Source organism: Anolis sagrei, chromosome 8 (genome assembly GCF_037176765.1).
Source record: "Anolis sagrei isolate rAnoSag1 chromosome 8, rAnoSag1.mat, whole genome shotgun sequence".
Taxonomy (NCBI): Eukaryota; Metazoa; Chordata; class Lepidosauria; order Squamata; family Dactyloidae; genus Anolis; species Anolis sagrei.
Window position 1 is genome coordinate 4,886,168 of NC_090028.1, and position 21,382 is coordinate 4,907,549.

Below are 21,382 nucleotides of genomic sequence, written 5' to 3' on the forward strand. Positions count from 1 at the left end.
TCAACAGAAAGGAAGAGACCATGAAAATGAACAAAATCTGGCTACCAGTATTAAAAAACTCTAAAATTACAACAGCAAAACAGCAGAGAGGAAACAGATTTACAGATTTCTGAACATGTTCCGGGTAGTGAGGTAGTTTAAGCAGTGTTGATTCTGAAGAAGAGACGGCATTTCTGTTCCCCAGAGAAAGTAATGTGACTGTTGATAGTGAAATTTTGGAGCTCTAGGTGGAAGCTCCTTCTGGGAGCTCAGGGCCTCTTGGTTCCCAGGGTGACCAGGCCCAGCAGGGTGAAGATAATGAGCTAACCGGCCTTGAAGATAGTGGAGATTTGATTAGAGAGGACCGTTTGCAATTAAGAGTTCGGAGAATCGCAAGCCTTGCCAACAAGCGTGAAGCTAGACGTCAACGTAATGCTTTCATGTTGGGGAAACGTATTTAATGATCTGGTCGAAGGGCATTCTCTGTCAGTCCAATGTTGCTTTTACCCTGTAAACTTCTGTGGAATTACCTTGACTTTTGCGGAAAGCTTCGGGCTCTTTGGGACTTTGATTTTGATCCTGCTTTTTGGAGACTTTGTCTTGCTGCCATGGACTCTTGGTTAACCAATGCTAAAGGACTATGCTTCATGTTGTTTGCCTTTGGAACCTGGGAACTTTGCCTTTAAGCTATGGCCAATGAGAACAATCCCACCTTTCATACACTTCCCACACTTTTTCCGTACCTTGTCTTTTGGTGGGCAAGACGTCTGAGCTGCAGGAGCCGCTTTAGGCTTCTGCCCCACATCGCTGAGAAAACTGGCCCACAAATCGTCCTCCTTTTTCCTCTGCTCCTGTTCTGTCGGCTGCGTGATCGGACTCCCCCCTGATTCACTGTCCTCACTGTCGCTCTTGCCATCCTTTGAAGACTCCCCTCCGTCTGGGTCCAAAAGCAGGCCTCCTCTCTTTCTTTTCCTGAAAACAAATGTCACCAAAAGCGACAAACTCATCAGCAGTCAGGCTGTGGATATTGCTAACATCACATTTTTGCAGTATGCAGAAAGGTATCTGCTTTAGTCGGAAGGACAAAGGTGTAGCACCAAACTTTTTGGGTCATGGAACTCTTCTAGAAGACTTCTTCCCTGAACCAAATCCTTAATTCTGTCCCTAAGAAGTATGAACCCACACAGTCCTTCCTTCTTCCACCTCCTCCTATTGCCAGAGTGTTTTGTAATGTAGTAGGCTTGTACTCTTACCTTATCCCCTGAATCCCCTTCCGGTTATTTTACACTGCCCTATCTCCCAGTGTTTTAAAATGTTAATTTTTGTACTGGCCCTGCCCATTGTTTTCATTTTTAGTGGTTTAATGTTTTGATTTTATTATTTTTGTGCTGTATATTTACATTTTGTATTTTATGTTATTTTATTTTCTGATTTTCTGTTGTGTGTTGTATTATGTTGTGTTTCTGTATTGATGGGCGTGGTGTCATGTAAGCTGACATGAGTCCCCTTTGGGGAGATGGTGGTGGGGTATAAATAATAATAATAATAATAATAATTATTATTATTATTATTATTATTATTATTGTAACTAAAAAGAAACTATTTCAAATATAACCACAAACTTTTATTTTGATCCAAGAAAAGATTGGATTTCCTATACTGTAAAGTGATGAATGAAGTTGTTTCATTTTTGTCCTTAAAACAATTTTGAAATTGGGCTTTGTGTCCAACAGCCAAATATATAAATCCGGGGTGGCATTCAACTTACTCCTAAATTCGTTTTTGGTGCCAGCATAAGCTAAAAAACCTGATTCACATCAAAGGGGAGCATTGCTTAGATAGCCATCCCAGTAAGTGGCAGTGCAGAAGGAATCCCACTGGAGCATTGCAGCACACCCAAATACCTGGGAGTCACTCTGGACCGTTCTCTGACCTACAAGAAGCACTGCCTGAACATCAAGCAAAAAGTGGGTGCTAGAAACAATATCATACGAAAGCTGACTGGCACAACCTGGGGATCACAACCAGACACAGTGAAGACATCTGCCCTTGCGCTGTGCTACTCTGCTGCTGAGTACGCATGCCCAGTGTGGAACACATCTCACCACACTAAAACAGTGGATGTGGCTCTTAATGAGACATGCCGCATTATCACAGGGTGTCTCCCTTGTTGTGTCAGCTCCACTGGCTGCCAATCCAGTTCCGAGCACAATTCAAGGTGCTGGTTTTGACCTACAAAGCCCTTTACGGTTCCGGTCCAGCGTATCTGTCCGAACGTATCTGGACCTCTATGTCCCACCCCGGAATTTGAGATCATCTGGGGAGGCCCTGCTCTCGACCCCACCACTATCACAAGTGAGGCTGGTGGGGACGAGGAGCAGGGCTTTCTCAGTGTTGGCCCCCCACCTGTGGAACTCACTCCCGGGGGAAATCAGGGCATCAACCTTGCCTTCAGGAGAAAGGTAAAGACGTGGCTATGGGACCAGGCCTTTGGGCATCCTGACAATTAGATATGGAAACCAGATGGATAGGACTAACAATGTGCGGAAAGTAGAACCTAAACTATAAGTCTGTTAAACGCTGACCAGCAATGAGGTTTGTATTGCTTTTATTGTTTTAATTGCTTTTACGGGTTTTATGGATGTTTTGCCGATAATAATGATTGCTTATGTTAATTGTTATCATTGCTATAATTGCTGCTGTTAGTGATGTTATGTTTTTGTTGTCATGTAATGCGGGCATCGAATTGTGCCTTGTTTGTGTAAGCCGCCCTGAGTCCCCCCCCCCCCCCCCGGGTGAGAAGGGCGGGGTATAAGCGACCATAATAAATAAATATGTCTGCACCCTACACCACTGGAGAAATTACACTGCTTAGCCGGTATTGCACCACCTGACATCCGCCGGGAAGTAGCAGCCAATAGTGAAAGGACCAAGGCAGAGACATCTCCAGCTCATCCCCTGTTTGGGTATCAGCCAGCACGTCAACGACTTAAATCAAGACATAGTTTTCTTAGATCTACAGAGACACTCGCTGGAACACCTCAGCAAGCGAGAGTCCAAAAGTGGCAGGCTCAAACCCAGCACCTCAATCCGTGGGTGATACCAGATGAGACTCCCCCCTGGGCACACAGAAAACTGGGCGACTTGGAAGGCGCTGAACAGACTGCGCTCTGGCACCACGAGATGCAGAGCCAACCTTCAGAAATGGGGCCACAAAGTGGAATCCACGACATGCGAGTGTGGAGAAGAGCAAACCACTGACCACCTGCTGCAATGCAACCTGAGCCCTGCCACATGCACCATGGAGGACCTTCTTGCAGCAACACCAGAGGCACTCCAAGGGGCCAGATACTGGTCAAAGGACATTTAATCAGCTACCAAGTTTGCAAAATTTGTGTGTGTGTGTGTTTTATCTGTTTGTTTGTTTTGTTCTGTTAGAAATGTAATACAATGTTCTGGTTGCGGATGACACGATAAATAAAATAGTGCCAACCAACAGTCATTAAGCGGCACACATTCAAATTAAGTTTTTAAGACACACTAAATTTCAATAAGATCTTCATACCTTGGCACAAACTTTTAAAACACCTTATTTACTTGAACCTAATGCTCACCTTTTTTGGCTAAATGACCTCGCCAAAATTAGGGAGTGCATTTGGTTCACATAATACAGTAATCTTAGTGCTGAGTCAAAGCAAAATGGGAAGCAGCTTCAGGAACTGCACTTGAAGTCCCTATTTGAGGGACATCATCTCTAAATTAATTTCCATGGCTCAAAGATAAGCCAGTTAGGATTTGTAGTTTGGTAAGGCATCAGCGGTCTTTGGCAGAGAAGATGCAGAAGTTGGTAAAACGACAGGTTTTAGAGACCCTAGACCACATCTTTCCAATCAGTCTCAAAAGTTGCTACCAAATTCTTGCTGCACTAATCTTTTAAATGTCCAGCATCCATGACGTTATCTCCTGAGTCTCTGGCTGACAGATATTAGGATTGGATATACAATTTACATTTCCCTAAATGATAGGAAACTCTTTCCTACCGACACAAGGTCCCTTTGGCGTTCTTCTTGCGCTTCTCTCCAGCCGACGATGGCTTCTTCTCCTCCTCCTCTGCTCCGTCTTCCTTCACCAATTCGCTCACGTCGTCCTCGCTTTCCTCTTCTCCTGCAGCAACACAGAATCAGTTTATCAGGAAATGTCATCTTCCTCAACCATACATCATATCATATCATATCATATCTATCTATCTATCAATCATATATCGGAATTGACATGAACATAACAATAACAATATTTGAAAACCAAGGCACTGTGCATGTCCAACTATAAATTGATGCCATTTGGCACCACTTGAACTGCCTCTTATTTATGGCATCCTTTCACATATTTATACATGGCTCTCATGTCTCCTCTCAACCTTCTCTTCTGTATGCTAAACATATCCAGCTCTTTAAGGCGCTCCTCATAGGGTTTCATGGTCTCCAAGTCTTTGATCTTTTTTACTTGCCTAGCCCTGGACTCCTTCCAGCTTAGAGTCAATATCCCTTTTGAATTGCTTTGCCAAAAACTGGACACAGTATTCCAGATGAGGTCCAACTAAAACAGAATACAAAGGCACCTCGACTTCCCTTGAAGTGGACACTAAACACCTTAGGATGCAGCTCAAAATCCCATTAACTTTTTTAGCTGCAGCATCATATAATAATAATAAAATAATAATAATAAACTTGTGTCACAAATACCATCTGACTGTGACAAAGAACTGGTGGGATAACAAGCCAGAATGAACACGTCAAGCTACTCTAGGACTTCCAGATTCAGACAGCATAATACTCCTGATCTCACAATCATGTTAAAACACAAAGTATGGATTGCTGATGTTGCAATCCCAGGTGAGAGCAGGATTGAAGAGAAACAACTGGAAAAGCTGATACAATATGAGGATTTAAAGATCGAACTGCAAAGACTCTGGCACAAACCAGCCTTTTCAGATTAGGAACCTCCAGCACCAAGTCCTAGAAGCACTTTAGTAGAACCAGATCACTGCACACCGTACACTGTCCTTACTTTATAATCCTACATTCCTCCCGCCACATCAGCACTTTTAACCCTGTACCCCTACCCTGGCCGGCCCAGTTTTAAATTGTGTCCTGTTGTATTGTTACTGTTATTGTTTTCTTGCTTAACTGTTTTTAATTTCTCAGTTCTTGTGGGTTTTTTCGGGCTATAGGTCCATGTTCTAGAGGCATTTCTCCTGACGTTTCGCCTGCATCTATGGCAAGCATCCTCAGAGGTGAGGTCTGCTGGAAATGGGAAAAAAGGGGTTTATATATCTGTGGAATGACCAGGGTGAGACAAAGGGCTTTTGTAAGTTGGGCTGGGTGTGAATCTTTCCACTGACCACCTTGATTAGCATACAATGGGCTGACAGTGCCTGGAGCAAACTCTTCTTGAAAGGTGATTAAATGTCCCTGCCTGTTTTTCTCTCTGCTGTTTTGCCGTTGTAATTTTAGAGTTTTTTTTAATACTGGTAGCCAGATTTTGTTCATTTTCATGGTTTCTTCCTTTCTGTTGAAATTGTCCACATGTTTGTGGATTTCAATGGCTTTTCTGTGTAGTCTGACATGGTGGTTGTGAGAATGGTTTTTAATTTGCTTTATGTATTGTATTGTTTTATTATGTTTTGGGGCTTCGGCCTGTGTAAGCCGCATCGAATCCCTTGGGAGATGCTAGCGGGGTACAAATAAAGTTATAATAATAATAATAATAAGGGGGTCCCAGTGGTGATCGGCACACTGGGTGCAGTACCTAAAGACCTTGACCTGCACTTAAACACGATCGGTGCTGACAAAATTACCAGCTGCCAGCTGCAAAAGGCCACCTTACTGGGATGTGCACGCATTATTCGCCGATACATCACACAGTCCTAGACACGTGGGAAGTGTCCGACGTGTGACCCAATACAACAGCCAGCAGAGTGGTTGGAAGAGACTCCCAAAAGATTGCCCCAAGCACTGCCAGGACATCAAATGACCACATCTCTGCCTATGAACCCACCAGGACTTTGAGATCTTCCGGGGAGACCCTGCTCTCGATCCCGCCTGCTTCTCAAGCTCAGCTGGCGGGGACGAGAGATAGGGCCTTCTCGGTGGTGGCTCCTCGGCTGTGGAACGCCCTTCCTACGGACATTAGACTAGCACCATCTCTAATGGTATTCCGCAAAAAGGTGAAGACCTGGATGTTTGTGCAGGCGTTTGAGTAATTTAGTGCAATCTGGTAATGGAACATAGGAATGGAACAATGGACGACGAACCTGGACTACGCTTGGATGATGAGAAGATTGGGTCCGGTTTTTGTAACAATTGTGCATTGTAATTGCTTATTGGTAATTTATGGATAATGTGTTAAGTCAATTGTTATATGTTGTATGGAACCACTGCTGTTTCTACTGTTTTTACTGTTTGTGAACCGCTGTGAGTCGCCTTCGGGCTTGAGATACAGCGGTATATAAGCAAAGTGTGTGTGTATATATATATATATATATATATATATGCTAATCAAGGTGGTCAGTTGAAACATTCCCACCTAGCTCCAACAGACAAGAGTTCTTTGTCCTACCCTGGTCATTCCACAGATAAATAAACCCATTTTCCTTTGAGAATGCTTGCCATAGATGCAGGTGAAACATCAGGAGAGAATGCCTCTAGAATATGGCCATATAGCCCGCAAAAACCTACAGCAACCCAGTGATTCCGGCCATGAAAGCCTTCGACAATACAAAATCAAGTTTTTTGTTGTTGTTGTTGTTGATGGATCTGGACCAAACTAGGCCCACATACCTCATAGGCCGAAATTTGATTCCTGGAGAGATTTGGGAAGGATTGACTTTGAGTTTTGGGAGCTGTACCTCACCTACAACCAGATAAACTCAGACCCCCACCGACGATGGGCCTGTGCTGCTACCGGTGCTTGGCCGCTGTGACGGTCTGGATGAGGGCGAACAAATTGAAATTGAATCCAGACAAGACAGAGGTCCTCCTGGTCAGTCGCAAGGCCGAGCAGGGCATAGGGTTACAGCCTGTGTTGGACGGGGTCGCACTCCCCCTGAAGACGCAGGTTCGCAGCTTGGGTGTGATCCTGGACTCATTGCTGAGCCTGGAACCCCAGGTTTCGGCGGTGACCAGGGGAGCATTTGCACAGCTAAAGCTTGTGCGCCAGCTGCGCCCGTACCTTGGGAAGTCTGACTTGGCCACGGTAGTCCATGCTCTGGTTACATCCTGTTTAGACTACTGCAACGCTCTCTACGTGGGGTTGCCTTTGAAGACGGCTCGGAAGCTCCAACTAGTCCAACGCTCGGCAGCCATGATGTTAACAGGAGCGGAGTGCAGGGAGCATACAACCCCCCTGTTGCGCCAACTCCACTGGCTACCGATCTGCTACCGGGCTGAATTCAAAGTGCTGGCGTTGGCCTTTAAAGCCCTAAACGGTTCCGGCCCAAGCTACCTATCCGACCGCATCTCTGCCTATGAACCCACCAGGACTTTGAGATCTTCCGGGGAGACCCTGCTCTCGATCCCGCCTGCTTCTCAAGCTCGGCTGGCGGGGACGAGAGATAGGGCCTTCTCGGTGGTGGCTCCTCGGCTGTGGAACGCCCTTCCCACGGACATTAGATCGGCCTCCTCCCTGCTGGCGTTCAGGAGAAGAGTAAAGACCTGGCTCTTTGAACAGGCATTTAATTAAGCAGTGCAACCAATTGATTGATCTTGGAACTTGGAATAATGGACGAGGAAATTCGAATTATGACTTTACTGATGAGACGTGCTGGATTAGTTATATGGATGTATTGACGTTATATTGATGTATTGTTATATTGATGTAGTTGCCTTAGTTACTGTTTTATTTATTTATTTATTTATTATTTATTTATTTACTATTCTTGTATACCGTTGTATCTCAAGCCCGGGGGCGACGCACAGCGGTTTCCAAACAGCAAAGGCAATAAAAACAGCAATAACTAATATACAATTACAGTTAAGTTACACATATCCATTAATAACTAATAAACAATCATCAATACACAATTATCACAAATCCCATCCCCAAACGCCTCATCATCCAAGCGTGATCCAAATTCGTTCGTCCATTGTTCCGTTCCTATGTTCAAATTACCAAAATTGCACTGAATTACTCAAACGCCTGCACAAACATCCAGGTCTTCAACTTTCTACGGAATGTCATGAGAGATGGTGCCAGCCTAACGTCTACAGGAAGGGTGTTCCACAGCCGAGGAGCCACCACCGAGAAGGCCCTATCTCTCGTCCCCGCCAACCGTGCTTGAGAGGCCGGCGGGATCGAGAGCAGGGCCTCCCCGGAAGATCTCAAAGTCCGGGTGGGTTCATAGGCCGAGATGCGGTCAGATAGGTATCTTGGCCCGGAACCGTTTAGGGCTTTATAGGCCAATACCAACACCTTGAATTGGGCCTGGTAGCAGATCGGCAGCCAGTGGAGCTGGTGCAACAGGGGGGTTGTGTGCTCCCTGCGCCCCGCTCCTGTTAGAATCATAGCTGCCGCGCGTTGGACTAATTGCAGCTTCCGGGCCGTCTTCAGGGGCAGCCCCACGTAGAGAGCGTTGCAGTAGTCTAGGCGGGATGTGACAAGAGCGTGGACTACCGTGGCCAAGTCAGACTTCCTAAGGTACGGACACAGCTGGCGCACAAGTTTTAATTGTGCGAATGCTCCCCTGGTCACCACTGAAACCTGGGACTCCAGGCTCAGCGATGAGTCCAGGCTCACTCCCAAACTGCGAACCTGCGTCTTCAGGGGGAGTGGAACCCCATCCAACACAGGTTGCAACCCTATACCCTGTTCGGCCTTACGACTGACCAGTAGGACCTCTGTCTTGCCTGGATTCAATTTCAATTTGTCCCCTCAGGGAGATAGAGTTTTGTTGTTGTTGTTGTTGATGGATCTGGACCAAACTAGGCCCACAAAGCTCATAGGCCGAAATTTGATTTCTGGAAAAGTTTGGGAAGGATTGAGTTTGAGTTTTGGGAGCTGTACCTCACCTCCAACCAGATAAACCCAGACCCACACCAACGATGGGCCTGTGTTGCTAGCTTTCTACCTGCAGGGGCCTTGAATGGATGCCCAGGCCTTCCTCACAGCCAGGAGTGAGGCCTAGCTGGTGGGGAAAGCCAAGGCCTTTTCCTCCTCCTTCTCTTTCTCTTGAAAAGTCTCACCTGAGGGTAAGTAATCCTCATCCTCCGAGGAAGAGTACACCTCTGAGTCCGACATGGCTCTCTCCACCTCTGGGATTCAGGCTTCTCTGGCTCAAGCGGAAGTTCCGCCTAAAGACAATAGAGAAAGGCCGGAAGTGGGCCTAGAGAGGGGACTATGGACCGGAAGTTGGTACCGGAAATGGGTGCTTGAAAAAGAGAAAGGCGGAAATGACGTCTAGAGTGTTGAGGTTGAGGGAAGCGGCATGGCGGATGGCGGCGATGGGAATCCCGAGCCCGGTGGGCTCTTGCAACAGATCCTGAGCCTCCGCCTGGTCCCGCCGCCGGGGAACCTCACCGGAGCCGCTTGCCCCAGGACCCTCTGCCAGTTCTCAGGTAGGCCGCGCGGTTCTGCGCATGCGCGGGAGGAGGGTCAGGCTTGGGCCTACTTGGGCCCGCCCTCCAAGGGTTTGGACTACAACTCCCACAATTCCCAACAGCCGTCCCGGCTGTTAGGAATTGTGGGAGTTGAAGTCCAAACCCCCTGGAGGGCGGGCCCAAGTAGGCCCAAGCCTGGGAGGTGGCGTTTTAGGTTTGGAAGGGAACCCCAAAGGCTATCCAGTCCCAACCCCTTCTGCCTTCGTGCAGGAAAGGCACCCCCAAAGCCCTCCCGACAGATGGCCATCCAGACTCATAGAAATTGGGAGAATTGGTGCAGAATTAGAGTTAAAGAGTTGGAAGAGACTCTCAAAGGCAAGCCAGCCTCCTTCTGCCTTCATGAAGGAAAGGCACCATCAAAGCCCTCCTGACAGATGGCCATCCAGCCTGATGGACACTATGGAGAACTCGTAGGGAATTAGAGTCAGTTGGAAGAGAACTTCAAAGGCCAGCCGGTTTCCTTCTGCCTTTATGCAGGAAAGGCACCCTCAAAGCCCTCCTGACAGATGGCCATCCAGCCTCATAGAAACTATGAAGAATTTGTGGAGAATGAGAATCTCTAGGGTTGGAAGTAAACCTCAAAGGATGTGCAGGAAAGCCCTCCTGACAGATGGCCATCCAGCCTCATAGAAATTAGGAGAATTCATGGACAATTAGAGTTAAAGAGTTGGAAGAGACTCTCAAAGGCAAGCCAACCTCCTTCTGCCTTCATGAAGGAAAAGCACCATCAAAGCCCTCCTGACAGATGGCCATCCAGCCTCATAGACATTATGGCCAACCTGCCTCATAGACATAAAAAAATTGTGGAGAATGAAAATCCTAGGGTTGGAAGAGACCCTCAAAGGCAAGCCAGCCTACCTCTACCTTCATGCAGGAAAGGCACCATCAAAGCCCTCTCGACAGATGGCCATCCAGACTCATAGAAATTAGGAGAATTCGTGGAGAATTAGAGTTAAAAGAGTTGGAAGAGACTCTCAAAGGCAAACTGACTCCCTTCTGCCTTTGTGCAGGAAAGGCACCCCCAAAGCCTTCCCGACAGATGGCCATCGTGAATTCATGAATTAGAATCACAAGGTTGGAAGAGAAAGGCACCCTCAATGCCCTCCTGACAGATGGCCATCCAGCCTCATGGACACTGTGGAGAATTAGAGGCAGTTGGAAGAGAACTTCAAAGGCAAGCCAGTTCCTTTCTGCCTTCATGCACCCCCAAAGCCCTCCCGACAGATGGCCATCCAGCCTCATAGACATTATGGAGAATTTGTGGAGAATGAGAATCCTAGGGTTGGAAGAAAACCTCAAAGGCCATCCAGTCCAAACTCCTACCTTCGTGCAGGAAAGGCACCCACAAGGTCCTCCTGACAGATGACCATCCAGACTCATAGAAATTAGGGGAATTCATGGAGAATTAGAGTTAAAGTGAATTGGAGTCAAAGGCAAGCCAGCCCCCTTCTGCCTTCATGTTGGAAAGGCACCCTTAAAGCCCTCCTGGCAGATGGGCATCCAGCCTCATAGACACTATGGCCAACTCGCTTCATAGACATTACGAAGAATTTGTGGAGAATGAGAATCCTAGGGTTGGAAGAGACCCTCAAAGGCAAGCCAGCCTATGTCTGCCTTCATGCAGGAAAGGCATCCTCAAAGCCCTTCTGACAGATGGCCATCCAGCCTCATAGATGCTATGGAGAATTCCTAGAAAATTAGAGTCATAGAGTTGGAAGAGAACTTCGAAGGCCAGCCAGTTCCCTTCTGCCTTCATGCAGGAAAGGCACCTTCAAAGCCCTCCTGGCAGATGGCCATCCAGCCTCTTAGACAATATGGAGAATTTGTGGGGAAATAGAATCTCAGGGTTGGAAGAGACCCCCAAGGTATCTAAACATGGCTCTCATGTCTCCTCTCAGCCTTCTCTTCTGCAGGCTAAACTTACCCAGCACTTTAAGCCACTCCTCATAAGGATTCTTCATGATCTTCAGACCTTTGATACTTTTAGTCGCCCTCTTCCTCTGGATCCCTTCCATCTTGTGTCAATATCCCTCTTGAATTGTTTTGTCCAGAACTGGACTTGGGGCTGTTATTCCAGGTCAAGAGGTCTGGCCAAAGCAGAATAGAGTGTATAGATTACTGCAACACGCTCTATGTGGGGTTGCCCTTGAAGACTGCCCGGAAGCTTCAGATGGTCCAGCATTCAGCAGCCAGGTTGCTAACGGGAGCGGCACTCAGGGAGCACACCACTCCTCTGTTGAGCCAGCTCCACTGGCTGCCAGTCTGCTACCGGGCACAATTCAAGGTGCTGGCGTTAGCCTACAAAGCCCTAAACGGTTCCGGCCCCACTTACCTCTCCGAACGCATCTCCTCCTATGAACCGACTAGGACATTAAGATCGTCTGGGGAGGCCCTGCTCTCGGTCCCGCCTGCGTCACAGGCGCGTTTGGCGGGGACGAGGGACGGGGCCTTCTCGGTGGTGGCCCCTCGGCTATGGAATGCCTTACCTGTAGACATCAGACAGGCTCCTTCGCTGTTGGCGTTCCGGAGGAAGGTTAAGACTTGGCTCTATGAACAAGCGTTTGGCTAAACAGTGCAACTGAACACAGGAAGACGGTAAAATCGAACATAGGAATGGTACAAGGATTATGAGAACGGATTCTGATTTTCATTGAGGCGTTATGATATGATAATAATTGTTGTTGATTTTGTCTGTTATGTATGATGTGTTTTAATTGCTTATGACATTGTTGTGATAACCTGTATCATGTAAACCGCATTGAGTCGCCTGATTGGGCTGAAAAATGCGGTATAGAAATAAAGCAAATAATAATAATAATAATAATAATAATAATAATAATAATAGAGTGACACTATGACTTCCCTTGGTCTAGATCAGGCATGGACAAACATCAGCCTTCTAGATGTTTTGGACTTCAACTTTGCATTTTAGGTGCTTTTCCACTGGCATCATCTCCCGTGTTTCTCTCCTCTTTGCTGCAGAGATGTGGTATGGGGTCTTCCTCTGGGCCCTGGTCTCCTCCCTCTTCTTCCACATCCCGGCGGGGCTGCTGGGCCTCTTCACCCTCCGGCGGCACAAATACGGCAAGTACATGTCGGTGAGCATCGTGCTGATGGGCCTCATGGGACCAATCGCCGCCGGGAGCTTGACAAGTAGGTTGACCCTTTAAAGTGGATGGAGTGGAAACTTTTTTCAGTTGCAGTATGTAACACGATTTTTGTTCCTGGGTTACAAATGCCATTTCCTAATAAAAGTTTATATTATTATTATTATTATTATTATTATTATTATTATTATTATTATTAGCTGTACCTGCCATGTGTTGCTGTGGCCAACCCTCCCTCCCTCTTTCTCTCCTTCTTTCCCTCCATCCTTCGCTCCCTCTTTCCTTCCTTTATTCCCTTTTCTTCTTTCTTCTCTCCTTCTCTACCTCTTTTTTCCTTCCTCTTTCCTTCCTTTGCTTTTTGCTTCCATCCTTCCTTCTGTCTTTCCTTCCCTCCCTCTTTCCTTTCTTCCTTCTCTACTTCTTTCCCTCCTTCCTTTGCTTCCTCTTTCCTTTCCTTTTTCCTTTCCTTCTCACCTTCCTTCCTTCTCTACTCCTTTCTTTCCTTCTCCCTTTTTCTTTTCCTCTTTCTCTTTCATTCCTTTCTTTTTGCATCTATCCTTCCTTTTGTCTTTCCTTCCCTCCCTCTTTCTCGCTTTCCTTCTCTTTTTCCTTCGCTCCTGCTTTCCTTCCTTTCCTTTTTTTTTCTTTCTTTCTCTACCACTTTCTTTCCTTCCCCCTTTTTCTTTTCCTTCCCTTTCTCCCATTTCTTTCTTTTCTGCCTCTTTCCTTCCTTCCTTCGCTTTTTGCTTCCATCCTTCCTTCTGTCTTTCCTTCTCTCCTTCTTTCTCTCCTTTCTTCTCTACCTCTTTCCCTCCTTCCTTTGTTTCCTCTTTCCTTTCCTTTTTTTCTTTCCTTCTTCCTTCCTTCTCTACCCCTTTCTTTCCTTCTCCCTTTTTTCTTTTCCTCTTTCTCTCCTTTCTTCCTTCTCTGCCTCTTTCCTTCCTTTCTTTGCTTTTTGTTTCCATCCTTCCTTCGCTTTTTGCTTCTGTCTTTCCTTCCCTCCCTCTTTCTCTCCTTTCTTCCTTCTCTATCTCTTTTCCTCCTTCCTTTGCTCCTTCCTTCCCTCTTCTTCTTTCCTTCTCTCCTTCCTTCCTTCTCTACTCCTTTCTTTCCTTCCCCCTTTTTCTTTTCCTCTTTCTCTCTCCTTCTCTACCTCTTTCCTTCCTTCCCTTTTTTCTTTCCTTCTCTCCTTCCTTCCTTCTCTACCCCTTTCTTTCCTTTCCCCCTTTTTCTTTTCCTCTTTCTCTCTCCTTCTCTACCTCTTTCCTTCCTTTCCTTTTTTCTTTCATTCTTTCCTTTCTTCCTTCTGTACCCCTTTCTTTCCTTCGCCCTTTTTCTTCTCCTCTTTCTCTTTCCTTCTCTACCTCTTTCCTTCTTTCCTTCCTTTTTTTCTCTCCTTCCTTCCTTCTCCACCCCTTTCTTTCCTTCCCCCCTTTTTCTTTTCCTCTTCCTCTTTCCTTCTCTACCTCTTTCCTTCCTTCCCTTTTTTTCTTTCCTTCTCTCCTTCCTTCCTTCTCTACTCCTTTCTTTCCTTCCCCCCTTTGTCTTTTCTTCTTTCTCTTTTTTCCTTCTCTACCTCTTTCCTTCCTTCCTACGCTCTTTCCTCCCATGCTTCTTTCTTTCTTTCTTTCTTTCTACACAAAACACATATACACAGGCTGGGCCACAGCAATGCGTGGCAGGGTATGGCTAGTATGTGTGCATGTCAAAACCTATAAAGGATCAGGCCCTGACCTTCTTTCTCCTCCCTTTTTTGGTCAGGTGCTGCAATTGCTGGCGTCTACAGAGCAGCCGGGAAGAAGATGAGCCCCTTTGAAGCCCTGGTTCTAGGAGTGGGGCAGACCATCTGCGTGGTCTTGATTTCCTTCTTTCGGGTTTTAGCCACCCTTTAGCATCAGGGGCAGAAACCAAGATGGCTGGGGCAACATTGTGCAGGATTCAGAAGCCGAAGGATTGGGGAAGAGCTGCTTACAAGTCTTACAGGAGGCCAAATGGAAGTCGAGAAGGGTTTTGCCATGCTCTCGAGTGGATTCCATTCATTTCAACAACAAAGCGGAAGAAAACATTTGAGCAAATTGAACAAATCGCCTCTTTCTTCAAGTGTGGAGTGACTACCTTTCATCAACAACCGAAGATTCTGGAGAGAGCGGCCATTCCGCCGGTGTTGTGGCACCTCAGGATAAGTTTCACCTTACTCTCAAACACCACCAGACCACGGCTGTAGGAATGATAGTTTATTGTAAAAGTTCCAAAAGAAGACAAAGGTTAATTCAATACAAAGTTCCAAAGTTCAGGTAAAATGCACAGTACAGTTCCAGAAATCCTTCAGACAATCAAGGTAAACAGGAATCATGAAGCAAGAAGCAGCTTAGCCCAAAAGCTGCACGAAGGAATCCAATGCAGAGGCATGAAACAGCTTAGCAGATAGCCACATTGAAACTGACAGCTAAGAATTGCCCGAGACAGGCCTAAATACATTTTGCACATCAAAACAATCTAGTTTCCCACAAACTGCTTTCCTTTGCTCCCTTGACCTGTCGCTGACCTAACTTGGCTGCGATCCGATCTCACGGTTTCGCTATCCCTTTGAAGGAGCACCTGGCCCTCCTCCTTATCAGCTGCATTCCTGTCCTGTGAGAACTGCTTCTCCAGCTCTTCTGTAGGCTGTGAAAACTGAAAAGCATCAGACTCAGGGGCCTGTTGAACCACAACAGGTGTCTTTCTGGCACAGACGTGGCTGCTTCCCGACATCGCGCAAAACTTTGCAAGATGTTAGCACCAACTCTCCTCTTCTCAAAAATGTGAGAGAGTCTCAATCTGAGATGCAGAGGTTTTGTCGCGACCCAAGGAACACAGATTGTCTTAAACAGCAATTGGGATGCAAAATAATAGTCTTTTAATGAATAACAAACTTAATGAGGCACTTTAACATCAGTGAAAGCAGTTCAAAAGATGTTTTCAAACAAGAACCTAAACAGTAGATAATCCGGATATCTAGCAGGCTTGAATAGCAGGCAAAAGTAAACAGGAGATACAAGAGCTTGTAGCAAAATGCAAAGCAAAATAGTCTCTAAGAAATACAAAGTTCAATGCAAGGTCCAATAGGCAAATACGTAGTCCAGTCAATTCCAAGGTCAGGAAGCCAGGCGTAACACTCACGAACGAAGATTCCAAGGTCCGAAGAAGCACGGCAGGAAAACAGGATACTGGAAATCCAAGCAAGGTTAGGCAGAGTAACAACACGTAAACAACACTTCGTCGTCTGCAAAGAAACAGTTCCCAATGTGCTCATTTTATTCACTATCAGAAGATTGAGATTCATTACTCCCATCTGATTCTCCTTGCGCAGCTGAAGCATCTAAGCCACGCCAAGTCTGCCACCTTTGATCTAATGCCTGATTCTGCCAAGAAGATCCCTCATTCCAGTTATCCTGAAAACCCTCAAAATCATCACTGGAGGTTGCTTGAGTGCAAATGTCTCTAATGTTCTGAACCAGAGTCCAGTCTAAAGCCTCCTCCATCTCATCCTCACTAGCACTGGAATTATCTGCTGTGTCTTTAAGCCTCTTAGACATAGTGTCACTATCACTGCCAGACTCACTGGCCACTTTCTTTACTCCCCTGTAATCTGCTTCTATAGCTTCCTCTGGGCTGAATCCTGCAAAGTCTTCCGAATCACTGGAAGCCAGAAAGATGTCACGAATACGTTTCAGCTGACGCTGATTCTCCTCTGCTTCTGCATCACTTCTTCTTCTTCTCCTACTACTAGTAGTAGGTATGGTGCCAGAATGCTGAGTCTCAACAGGTTTTGCTACTTCCGGACCGTATTTTGGAAGCATTTGCATCCCTCCTCTGCCCTTGAACAAGAATAAATAATAATAATAAACTTTATTTGTACCCCGCCACCATCTCGCCAACGGGAACGCGAGGCGGCTTACATGGGGCCAAGCCCAACAACACAACAACAGAATTAAGTCAGAACATAAACAACAATATAATAAATTCCAAGCTTTTGGTCTCCTGAACTGAAGACCGCTCCACGCTTAAATTTTGCAATGTTTTCGTAACCTCAAGTGCCAAGCTGATCGATCTTTTTCTTTGTGTGCGTGTGCAGCGAGCGAAGGTTGAATTGAGTAAACAGATTTCTATATTTCCCTAAACTACTTTGTATCCTCGTATGGTTCCACGGGGAAAGGAATTGCTACTGAATCATGTTCCTGCGAGAGTGAAGTGCTTTGACGGACTTTTTCCGGTTGCAGATTGTCCGCAAATCATGTCAGACTGAGAGAAACACCGATTTCTCTGTTCCTACCTCAAAAACACAGGATGGATTTGCAATGCCGTCCCACTGAATCCTTGTTCGCCAAACAAAGGGGAAGTGGAATGACATCTCGTCCATGCTGCCGCAATGACTTTCGGTGTTCTGGGATGCTTTCTGAATGTTGAGGCCCTCGTTGAGGGGCTTAGTAGATATTTCGGACACTTGGCCCATTCCATAAGTATCGTGAACGAAGGGGTTTCCCTTCATTTTGGGGGCTCGTCCGGGATATTGGGGGCTCGTCCGGGATATTGGGAGCTCGTCCGGGATATTGGGGGCTCGTCCAGAATATTGGGGGCTCGTCCGGGATATGAACCCGTGAGGATTCCTCGTCTTAATCCCAGTTGATGGAAGTATGTATTACAGGAATTCTGACTTGTTCTCCTGGCCAAGCTTTCGACTGAGGGCTTGGGTTGCTTTGAGCTCTCCTCCACACAAGTGCCTGGGCTGCTTGCCCGCCTCCAAGGACCACTTTCAAGACCCTCACCAGCCCTTTGCCCGTCCTCACATGCCACCATTTCTGTGAAAATGCAAAAATCCTGCATCTAAGTTCCTGAGGGTTTCATTCATCCAATAAGGAAAGATTAGACCTCATGTAAACAATGGAATCCTTTCCGATGTGAGTTTCATGCAGCGCAGGCCTCGTTTGGGACTCTGCAGTCGTCTTGTTTTCAAAATGCCCTCATTTTGGATAGTTCCTTCCTCGCAGGACTGTTGTGTTGTGGGCTTGATGTGAAATAAACCGCCCCTACTCATGCATCCTGAGAAAAAAATCTTCCCTGAATGCCCCATATTGTCCCCCATATTGTCCTGTCTCATGCTCGATCTATACTATCATTTAATGCAGCTTCAGAACGAGTTGCTGTGAGTTTTCTGGGCTTTATGGCCATGAAAACAACCCGGAAAACTCATAGCAACCCAGTGATTCCGGCCATGAAAGCCTTCAACAACACTCAGCTTCAGAATGACGATTAGCTGGATTATATGAGTCTACACTAGGACCCCCTCGTGGCGCAGCAGATTAAACTGCTGAGCTGCTGAACTTGCTGACCGAAAGGTCAGTAGTTTGAATCTGAGGTTATAATTATTCCTAAATATTTTAATTTATTTTTAATTTTTATTCCCAAATAAATTTCCTCATTTTTTGTATAATTAAGTAACATCATGAGAGCCCCCAGTGGCGCAGTAGGTTAAACTGCTGCTGAACTTGGTGACCGAAAGGTCAGTGGTTTGAATCCAGGATTATAATTATTCCCAAATATATTAATTTATTTTTAATTTTTATTCCCAGGTTCCCCCTGTTTTATAAAATCAATTTCCTCATTTTTCATGTAATTAAGTAACATCACAAAAGCCCCCAGTGGCGCAGTAGGTTAAACCGCTGAACTGATGAATTTGCTGACCGAAAGGTCAGTGGTTTGAATCCGGGAAGCGGGGTGAGCTCCCCCTGTTAGGCCTAGCTCCTGCCAACCTACCAGTTCAAAAACATGCAAATATGAGTAGAACAATAGGTACCGCTTCTGCGGGAAGGTAACGGCGCTCCATGCAGTCATGTTGGCCACATGAACTTGGAAGTGTCTATGGACAACGCCGGCTCTTCAGCTTAGAAATGGAGATGAGCACCAACCCCTAGAGTCGGACACGACTGGACTTAATGTCAGGGGAAAACCTTTACCTATGGCCATGAAAACAGCCCGGAAAACTCACAGCAACCCAGTGATTCCGGCCATGAAAGCCTTCGACAACACACTTAGCTTCAGAATACCAATTAACTGGATTATATGAGTCTATACTAGTCCCCCCCCCCCCCAGTGGTGCAGCAGGTTAAACCGCTGAGCTGCTGAACTTTCTGACCAAAAGGTCAGCGGTTTGAATCCGGGGAGCAGAGTGAGATCCCACTTTTTTAGCCCCAGCTTCTGCCAACCTAGCAGTTCAAAAACATGCCAATGTGAGTAGAACAATAGGAAGATAACGGCGTTCCATGCAGTCATGCAGGCCACATGAACTTGGAGATGTCTATGGACAACGCCGGCTCTTCGGCTTAGAAATTGAGATGAGCTCCAACCCCCAGAGTTGGACATGACTGGACTTAATGTCAGGGGAAAACCTTTACCTTTTGCAAATGTGAGTAGAACAATAGGTACTGCTTCTGCAGGAAGGTAATGGCGTTCCATGCAGTCATGCTGGCCACATGAACTTGGAGGTGTCTATGGACACCGCCGGCTCTTCAGCTTAGAAATTGAGATGAGCTCCAACCCCCAGAGTCGGGCATGACGGGACTTAATGTCAAGGGGGAAAACCTTTACCTTTTGCCAATGTGAGTAGAACAATAGATACTGCTTCTGCAGGAAGGTAACGGCGCTCCATGCAGTCATGCTGGCCACATGGACTTGGAGGTGTCTATAGACACCGCCGGCTCTTCGGCTTAGAAATTGAGATGAGCACCAACCCCCGGAGTCAGACATAACTAGACTTAATGTCAAGGGGAAAACCTTTACCTTTTGCCAATGTGAGTAGAACAATAGGTACTGCTTCTGTAGGAAGGTAATGGTGCTCCATGCAGTCATGCTGGCCACATGGACTTGGAGGTGTCTATGGACAACGCCGGCTCTTCAGCTTAGAAATTGAGATGAGCTCCAACCCCCAGAGTCGGACATGACTGGACTTAATGTCAAGGGGAAACCTTTACCTTTTGCAAGTCTACACTGCCATATAACCCAGTTCATTGCAATCTGTGTTCAGAAGCTGCATTTTATGGTAGTGTAGATCCAGCCTCACTGAACAAAAAAGTCCAATTTCCCCCTAAAATAGGAAGAAATTGTCCCTGGGAGGCATATACGATCTCTTAAAAATGAAAATTGAGGGGTTTAACCTCTTAAGTTTCCCTAGAAGGGCATGACAGTCCCTTACCACTATGTTTACATCATCCATAGGCTATTATTATTATTATTACTACTACTACTACTACTACTACTATGGGAAGTTGCATTTTAATTTCCTTGCCCCCAAATTTGCTTTTTGTGCAACATCCCCATGCCATTAAAGAACTGGACTCAAGGAACTGACTGTTTCCAAACAGAGAATGGCCCAAATACTACTACTAGTGAGTTACTAAGAGGTTACTCTTTACGTGCAACCGTCAGGGTTGAGAACCAGAGATCTCAATCATCATGGCATTGTCTTTCCAACTACTTGAGTGTGGTTTATTGTAGGCTTTTTTGGGCTATATGGCTATGTTCTAGAGCAGCGGTTCTCAACCTGGGGGTCGCGGCCCCCAGAGGGGTCGCTGGGCCACTTTATGGTTGGCCGGCAAGGGCGCAGGGCAAAATTAGTTATAAAGTAGCAACGAAAATAATTTTATGGTTGGGGGGTCACCACAACATGAGGAAGCGTATTTAGGGGTCCCGGTGTTAGAAAGGTTGAGAACCACTGTTCTAGTGGCATTCTCTCCTGACGTTTCGCCTACATCTATGGCAAGCATTGTCAGAGGTAGTGAGGTCATACAATTGAATGTGGCTTTGCGTTTCCAGGTTTGCAGTGCACTTTACAGCTCCCATTTCCCACTTTTGGTGCCCTAAACGTGGGCTCCACGTTCTTTCCACCTCTCATTTTGGGGTCTTGTTTCCATTTTGCAACCAATACTTGGAGGAAAGAGTCCTTCTTTTCCCTTTTCCTCCAAATTTTTATACAATCCGATATATACAAACCATTGGGAAGCCAAGTGTCAGTGGGTAAGAGGACGCGGAACAATGGCTTCAAACTACAAGAGAGGAGATTCCATCTGAACATTAGGAAGAACTTCCTGACTGTGAGAGCCGTTCAGCAGTGGAACTCTCTGCCCCGGAGTGTGGTGGAGGCTCCTTCTTTGGAAGCTTTTAAGCAGAGGCTGGATGGCCATTTGTCAGGGGTGATTTGAATGCAATATTCCTGCTTCTTGGCAGAATGGGGTTGGACTGGATGGCCCACGAGGTCTCTTCCAACTCTTTGATTCTATGATTCTATGAATGGAATTGGGGAGAGCCAAGTTCCTAGTCCTTATGAACCGTTCATAGAATCATAGAATCAAAGAGTTGGAAGAGACCTCATGGGCCATCCAGTCCAACCCCATTCTGCCAAGAAGCAGGAATATTGCATTCAAAGCACCCCTGACAGATGGCCATCCAGCCTCTGCTTAAAAGCTTCCAAAGAAGGAGCCTCCACCACACTCCGGGGCAGAGAGTTCCACTGCTGAACGGCTCTCACAGTCAGGAAGTTCTTCCTCATGTTCAGGTGGAATCTCCTCCATGTCAAAAGACAAGGAAGCTGCATTTGGGAAGAATACCCAC

At 46.3% G+C, this 21,382-nt stretch overlaps 2 protein-coding genes across 2 annotated transcripts in view; one reads left to right on the plus strand and one right to left on the minus strand.

Moving 5' to 3' along the window:
- CFDP1 (craniofacial development protein 1) overlaps positions 1-9,331 on the minus strand; it is a 44,891-nt gene extending 35,560 nt beyond the window's left edge. Inside the window, exons 1-3 of the mRNA XM_067470978.1 lie at positions 9,219-9,331; positions 4,020-4,143; positions 723-951 (exon numbers count right to left, since the gene is read on the minus strand). Coding sequence (XP_067327079.1) covers positions 723-951; positions 4,020-4,143; positions 9,219-9,273 — 408 coding nt within the window. The 5' untranslated portion in view covers positions 9,274-9,331. The remainder of the gene's footprint in view (positions 1-722; positions 952-4,019; positions 4,144-9,218) is intronic.
- An 83-nt stretch (positions 9,332-9,414) lies between these two features.
- Positions 9,415-17,814, plus strand: TMEM170A (transmembrane protein 170A). The gene is made up of 3 exons (XM_060787806.2): positions 9,415-9,590; positions 12,615-12,785; positions 14,501-17,814. Exons 1-3 carry the CDS (start codon positions 9,461-9,463, stop codon positions 14,629-14,631), a joined length of 432 nt encoding a protein of 143 aa, XP_060643789.1. The 5' UTR covers positions 9,415-9,460; the 3' UTR covers positions 14,632-17,814.
- The last annotated feature ends 3,568 nt before the right edge of the window (positions 17,815-21,382 follow it).